Source organism: Idiotropiscis lumnitzeri, chromosome 6, assembly GCF_059441095.1.
Source record: "Idiotropiscis lumnitzeri isolate Australia: NSW breed Sydney's pygmy pipehorse chromosome 6, RoL_Ilum_1.0, whole genome shotgun sequence".
NCBI classification, from domain to species: domain Eukaryota; kingdom Metazoa; phylum Chordata; class Actinopteri; order Syngnathiformes; family Syngnathidae; genus Idiotropiscis; species Idiotropiscis lumnitzeri.
In genome coordinates, this window is record NC_142396.1 from 6901255 (window position 1) to 6909467 (window position 8213).

Here is an 8213-nt window from a genome sequence, read left to right on the forward strand (position 1 = left end):
TTAAATAAATACTTTACAGCATATAAGTAAGACTGAGGTGGAAGATTTTTACAGACAAATTGCCTTAATCATGGCTGGGAGCAACCACTGGCATCAAATGATCTCTGAGACATATGTTCACACACACACACACACACACACACACACACACCCACACCCGCACGAACACACCCGCACACGCACTTTGACACACACGCGCACACACAGAGCAGCCAAACAATTAGACTGTTTTTCTGCCAGTGCAGGCAGATGGCAGATAGAGAAGAACCTTGTCCGGTTTCATAACCAAAGACAGTAGATACTGATGTCACAAGGACGTTTAAAATAAGCTTCATGGTTATTAACCTCTCGTTACTTTATCCTTCTCACTTTTTGACACGCTAGATGTTCATAATCGTTCTGGTAAGATGGACTGAGATATAAATTATCAATTGTTCAGCATATTTTACCATTTCAAGTTATGCTAATGCTCTCCAACTCTTGTGACCATACATTTTGCTCTGAATGGATGAAGCAATTTGCAATATCCACACTGTAAAAATACAGTAATTGCTCCCTGGGTCTATTACACTGAAGGTTAACTGTGTAAATATTTGGCACGGCAGCTGCAATCATGTTTTGAGAAGACAGAGGACTCGAACAGTGCAATCGAAATAAACACTCGCGAGCGCTCACATATTTCTCTTGGTGTGGGAAGCACTCCATGTGATGAACCAGGGTGGCTTAAAAAATGTGCGCTCAATATTTCATTTGGGCTCACTAAATATTCAAGCCAAGTACAACCGGACTGCATTTTCAAGGTTAGAGCATGCAATTTTTGAATGAGTCCCAACACCTTGTCATAAACATGCCCTCGAAGTAAATTATGGTAGTGCGTGAGATTTACAAGGCAAAATGGTATTGTTTATCTTTTCAGTTCTAATATATTGCTCCAATAATTAAAATTTTTTTATTCACTTCATCTACTTTCTATACCGCTTACAGCAGCACAGCATGACCATAATTGCTGATTTGTAGTCATCTCATCTCCATTGGCATGCCGTAGTTTTGTATCATGCAAATATTGAGAGTGACTCACAATATATTTGTAAAATATTTTAAAATAAAAAAGAACTTTGTTTGCAATAAAAAACAGGTAAATTATTTTACATAACTTTACAAGAAGACATAAAATAAGTAAACGATACCATGGCAAAAACTTAACATTAGTAAAAAACAGTGAATTGATAGCTGACTGCAAAAAAACTTCAAATTATTTGCATTAGTTTTAGTTCAACAAAATACTGATACTAATTACAATGCTTTTGATAGTATGAAAAAATACATTTGGAAACATTTTTAAAACTTTAGAACAGGTGTGGGCAAACTACAGCCCGGGGGCCACATGTGGCCCGTTAAACGTTTTAATCCGTTTTAATACACTATTCAATTCTACGAATAACATTTAACAACGAAACGTGTCCTGTGTTTTAAGAGTGTGACAAATGAATCCATTCATCATGTCTTTTTTTTTTAAAATGTTTCATTTTAGTTATGCCTTCAAGTGTCAGTGAAGTGTAGGAAAGATTATTTAATGAGGAGGACAGGACAGGACAAATAAAATGAAAATTGCCATTTGCAGTGAAAACAATTTTCTGCAATTTTGCCACATTATTTATAAATGGACATTGTTGCTCTCTTCTTTAGTTTCTACTGCATTACTTTTTCTGACATTGTGGTTTTATGTGATTTATTTATTTTAAATTCCATGGCAACCTCAGTAGAGAGTGTCACTTAACACTTACATCCAATCAAGGAAAAAAAATATTAAAGAGTAATCAGTTTCTTCTAACTTAATGACCTTCATTATACAATTGACCCAAAAGCTTAACAGCAATTTTTGTAATTGGCCAAAGTTTAATTTGACTGGCTCTTTCTTCTTCAGCTCTGCTTGATGAATAATACAACAGAACAATTGAGCAGCCTTATGAAAGCAGTGACTGAGGAGTACAGTACAACAATATTTCAGATTTTATGCCGCGTTTCATGTCGATGCTGCAGCAAATTGCCCGCCAAGGACACTGACAAAAATATCCTCGAATGAGACATAAAGAATGTAATATAATTCAAGTAGACTGGCCTAAAGCTTTGTAAGGTTCTGCAGTTCCTCATTAGTCTTTAGGTTATTTATGAAAGCAGCCAATTACAATTAGGTACATTCCCGAGACTTTAAAACATTGTTTTTTTTTAATTAAAAAAAACAGTTAGTGACCAAAGAAGTTTCCAGCACACCTGCAACACTTGTGAGGAAAAGCGGATCATTACTCCATAGATAGAGCTGCTTTTTTGTCCACTTGAGAACAATAGCTGTTACCCCCCCACTTGCGTGTTTCTCTCTACAAACTTTCTATTTTTTTGCACTGTTGTACATAAAATCCCTTTTCTATATTCCAACTCAATACTACATATTTATATCTGTATATTTATGGAACCTGTGCGGGTCAGATGTATCGACATTTCGTTCTGTATACATGTGTACAAGAATGACAATAAAGTATATCTGAATCTGAATCTGAATATTTGCATTTTTTTCTGACCCTTTGAATGACCAATAAACAAAAACAATTCAAATAAGGAATAATAACAACAAAAAAAAACTTGCAAAAAGTATTTCCAAAAAAACAAGTATTATATTGCAAGGAAGTCTACGTGCTTGACTTCACCTCATAAACACAGATACAAATTTTGGCCTTATAAAATGCTGAATGCAAAAATAAAAAATTGTTTGTAACCTTTCTTCTCTAACGGCTGAAGTGATCCAACTGTAGACGTGCCAAACCTGCTCAATACCTGGATTGATTTCTGTATTCTGATTTATCACAACGAGGGCAGAGCCAAAAGTCACTGGACTTAAAAACTTGAATACATTAGTGCTAATGGGTAATTGGCTACTATTGACCCATTCCTCTCTGCTCAATGAGCTATTGCAAATTGAAAAATAAAGAGACACTTGGTATTACAAATTTGGCATTGTGCCTTTCTCAAGTGACACATATTGGGTAGGCCACTTTAACGATCATTAAGTTTACATAACATCAAGTAGATTGTTTTGGCGAGCTGTGAGTTGGGAGGGGAGTCATTTTACATGAACATTCGATGCAGCTCACTTCACGGCGAACAAGAAAAAGTGCATCACCATTGTTTTAATTAATTAGATCAGTGGTCCCCAACCAGCGGGCTGCGGCCCCACTATGGACAAGGTCGTGTCATGTCGGGCCGAACAGAAGAAAGAAATAAAAAAAATTGCAATACTTCTAGTTTATTTATTATTTGGGGCTAAAAAATTTCTTATTTTAAAAAGTGACAGGCTTCTCTGCGTTACCTCCATCTAAGATGGACTCGTGATGAGTGGCGCAACGGATCACCTTTGACCCGTGATCCGTACGGATCAAGCAGCACAGTTCGGTCCGGGCATGATCCGCAGAATGGCTGGTGAAAAAAAAAACTGCGCAATCACATTAATAAGGCAACATGATTAGCCCGTAATCACCATAACAGCAGCAGAAGAAGTTGAAACCCCTCATGGATGACGTAAATCGCATGTATGGGAGCATTTGGGAAACTTGAGGTGAAACGAGTGATGATAGGATTTTTTTTCCTGGCTCTTGTCACAACGTCATTTCAGACAGACACGCCGCCTCCGCAATGGCGAACTTCAAAATAAAGCTTAAATAATATATTGAATCATTGATGCCAATGCAATAGCCTGAGTAAACTTTTACTTTGAAGTTGGCCTTCGTCGTGCCGTAACGGCAACCTGGACTTCCGCCGTTTTCGACATTTCAGCTTGCTTTTTCACAGCTTAAATGACATTACATCGTTGCCACCAACATCTACACAACGCCATCCTGATATCATATTCAGTTGCAAATTTAGGTCAGCCACACACCACTAGTCAATGACACTGTCATTGTATGACACAACACAAATCTCCAGCGTTAGTGGCTACTAATGGGTAGCAGCTAGCTGTTAGCATTAGCAACATGTACCACCTCCCCGCTGCAACCCCAATACCAGTTGCCGGTTCGCTAAAGGAAAAAAGCTTGGGGACCACTACATTAGATGCTCGCTGAGCTGTATTTTGTGTGATATCAAGATTGCAGAAGTCATATTTTTGTATGTTTTGTTGTAATTGGCAGTGCAAGGTCCCACTACCTTCCTCATGAATGCAAAGAGCGGTGATTCTACAAACCACCCCGATTACACTAGGCCAGATGCCACCAGCCTGTTAACCGAAAAGGGTTCATTACAACCTCAGCGCCATCAAAATAAGCAAATAATAATCAAATACTAAGTCCACACCATCACAAAAATGACCCGCATGTGTCCTCAGAGGACAGCTGATGTCAGCACAGTCTGCTTCGAGATGCTCACGCTTTGTAACCCGATGATGACAGCCAAGACACGCGCTCGACATCAGAATGGGTCAGATCCTTTTACACCATCAAAAAAAAAAAAAAAGCATCAGGTCAAAGAGATGAACGAATAATAGACTTAGCTCAGTTTTGGAGTGTTCCATCCTAACTGAAACTAACATAAAAATCTTTGAAATGTAAGAGATGAATAATGAAATATTAAGTCATACAGGATGTTTCCAATCATCCTGATTGTGGTGTTAGGAAGTTTTAGGAGTCTCTTACCAGCTGCCTTGCATACAGTCTCGAGCGGTGTGCTTTCCGAGGTAATTATAATTATCACATCAACCTGTGAATAAATACTCAGTGAGTCGGAGTGAAATAAGCAGAATTATTGAGCACCCCATTTTAGGACTATTCCCGATGTTACTTAGTTATAAAGCAGGGTGGGTTTACAGTTAGATGGCTCGACGTTGGGTTAGCAATTAACATTCACAAACGATACTTTGGGTTGGTACATGGCTAGCCCACCTATAAGAAGGCTACCTTTTGCCAAAGCTGACAGGCCTTTGTCCGCCACCGTGCAATACCCACAATAACCCACATCTGCTCAATCTGAAGCCTTATTATGGACGTAAAGCGTCAACACTGTCAACAGGCTGTAGAAGAGCACACAGACAGAAAATGAAGAGGAAGACGGGGGGGTTGCTTGTGCTGAAGAGCAGCGGTGCGTTGTCACATTTTGAAGCCACTTTGGGTCCCTTCAAGTAAAACACGCGTAGCCAATACGTACTGAAGCCGATTGTTGCCTGCAAGTCAGAAAATGTGCCAATTGAATTCGCTGTGACGGAGTTTTATGGCTATTTTAATTCCATCCGACTTAAGCATCCGCGTGTGTCTCTTAAGGATGGCTGCACAGAGCCACACAGCGACACGGCATTACATCAATGCACATAAATTGCGCTACTCGGCAAATAATCAATAACCATCCTCTTACAGTAAAAGATGATACAACACATTTCAAAATCACTAATTAAATGGAGGTAATCTGGACACCAATTCATAATCGACTATTGGGGAAATATGTTCACAGCTGTGCTAGCGTCGTTGCTTTCGACTACGAGATGTGGAGTGGAGGTCTGGGATGCACTGACTGATAAAAGTGATAAAACACTTTCAAGTGACTGACTTCCAGCTCGACTGCCTGGCAGCCTGCCGCACGGAGCTGCTCAGAATCATGACAAAAGTCAAAGTGGGAGAGTGAATTCATTGAGACACACAACACTCTTCCATCCTCTGCAATACAAGCTCATCCTCCAGGCCTGTTTTGATTTCGCAAAATAAACCCACAGAGATGTTGCCGAAATATGTGACGCATTTTTTAATGCACTTTTTCAGATTTTGATTCGGTGTCATGTAATGCTGACGAGAGGAGTTGCCATTGAGGACACATTTGTGGATTTATCTCCACATAACAACTACTGTAAAGAGAAGACAATTCATCTATAATCAGGTCCACCAGAAATGTCACAATTAAATATTTTTAGAAATCGATTATTCCATTGATTAATTAGTGAACAAAAAGAGTCACGTTTTAGGGCACTTCAAACTCAAAGTTCAATGAGAAAAAAAAAAGAGAACAAAAAGAATGCAGGAAACACCTGTGTGTTTGCATTGCGTTATGCAGATTTTCTAAAAATGGATTTAAGATTAGTGAACCATTTGGATGGAAAGTGAAATAATTTATGTATATCCAAGTCTCGGAGCCGAGAGAACTGAACATGAAGCTCTTCAAATTGCTGTAATGCTGCAGGCTGGCACAAACCTGAGAAATGTTTTTTTCATCTATTTAAGACAAGCGGCATTTTAAAGTGCGAGCAAATCATAAACACTCAAACATGAGAAGGAAAACAGAACAGATTACCGGCTCAAACGTTTTAAGTGGACTCGGGGTAACGCTGAATCAATAAAATGCACTCATAACGACAACAGCCACACTTTGCCCATGTCAGCCACATACTTGCGCAATGTGTAATCATTAACCTTTGACAGGCCACTCGTGCACAGAAAATGGAGAGCAGTGGTTCAAAATTCAAATGGAGGAACTCACGATCAAATACAGTTTGCATGAAGTTGAAATTGTGACTAGGGCAGATGATACGGACAAAATTTCAAATTGTGGTATTCGTGCCAGATATCTCGTAACGAAACAATGATATTACGATGGGATCAGTGAAAATTTAAATTGTTGTATTTTTAAGAAAACACTAAATATCAATAGAAAGTGCTTTTTTTTTTTTAATTCAACCATACTAACAGTCATCACCTTTCACATTTTCTACAATAAATGCAAAAGATCTCAAGTCACATTGTTTGGTAACTCTGCTTTAACAATAAATAATTTTGTCAACAATTTGTCCGTGCATGTGTGGCTTGTGACATTAACTAACATTATATTCTATGTACATAAGTTCCATATAAGCACATATGAAATTATAAATATGGTGACGTATTTTTATAAAACACAACTGTGCATTGACGTTCATATGTGCGTGTGTGTGTGTGTGTGTGCGTGTGTGTGTCTCTCTCTCCATCAGATGATTGTCATTGACTGGCTTCACCTGCCGATCAACGTTAAATGGGAAGTAAAGGAAGTATGTGGTTGGATGGCATGCAACGCCAGCGTGAAAAGTCCACATAGCTTTCCATATCTCAAATGTTCATATATAAATATTAATACAATAACGATACTATGCATCACCAAGCCCGAATTGGGACTAGGTTGTGTCACTCACTTGATGAAGCACCGTGCACCCTCAAATGTATATCCTTCTTCCCATCCAGTGGGTAGATCTGTGACGGAGAGACAAGCCATTTAGAGTTTTCCCAACACTGATCAACAACTGAGTTCTCAGAGATATTCTTGGAGAATGAAGACGACAAACATACTGGATAATAAACCATAACAGCTGATTCCATGTCACAAAAACAAATGTATGTTTTTCAGGTAGAACTAATGGTATTCAACAGCAATGAAAATACAACAAAAATCACAATTCATTGTCTGTAGCGCTCATACTGTCACGTGTTGTCATGTGTTATCAAGTGAGTCAATAATTTTTTCGTCTTAAAAAAATTTATTATTTTGATTAGGGTTAGTAATGTTTTAAAAAATAACTAAATTTTTTTATTGCGATTAATCCTTTAGGACAGTGTCAAGGCAACTGAATTTTACGGCAAAGTTAAACACAACTGAACTGCACTTAAACTAACTCTACGAGATTAAAACAATGTTTGTCACAGCAACATGTGAACAGTTGTAACATTTAATCCAGGAGTCTTGAGGACCGCGCTTTGAGCATCACTGCTTTAGGACAAGGAACATTTCAAACATGACAAATTGCTTTGCTTTTCACATCGTGTTGCACCGGATCGCTCATTAGTCATCTACGCAATATGCAAAGGAATCAACAACAGAAATAAAAGGAAGGTAAAGGATGACTTGATGTAACACATCCAACACTGCAGGAGCACAAGCTTCTAATAAGAAATAGTCATTAGCAACTATACATTAGTGAGCAGGTGCTTTGGGAGAAGCTAGCTGTGTCTTGACACGTTGATTACCAGTTAACTGCGCAACGTCATCATTCTTAATCTGTATTTCAAGTGAAATGAAGTGTATGGCCATAACGAAATGAGTGTTGTTAGCCACCCGGGAGGAAGTGTCACGACCTGGTGAAAAGTGGGCATATGGGAGCTCCCACTTTGTCACAGTCCATTAAACAGACACACAGCGCGATGTCACCGCCGCTGTGGGCA

The 8213-nt window shown here is 38.6% G+C and overlaps 1 protein-coding gene across 4 annotated transcripts in view; it reads right to left on the reverse strand.

Annotated features, from left to right (window-relative positions):
* The window catches only part of LOC148334851 (pleckstrin homology domain-containing family A member 5-like), an 85591-nt gene that overhangs the window by 49209 nt on the left and 28169 nt on the right, over positions 1-8213 (reverse strand). For all 4 annotated transcript variants that reach the window (XM_088297453.1, XM_088297455.1, XM_088297456.1 and 1 more), the window contains exon 7: positions 7190-7247. In XM_088297453.1, coding sequence (XP_088153579.1) covers positions 7190-7247 — 58 coding nt within the window. The remainder of the gene's footprint in view (positions 1-7189; positions 7248-8213) is intronic.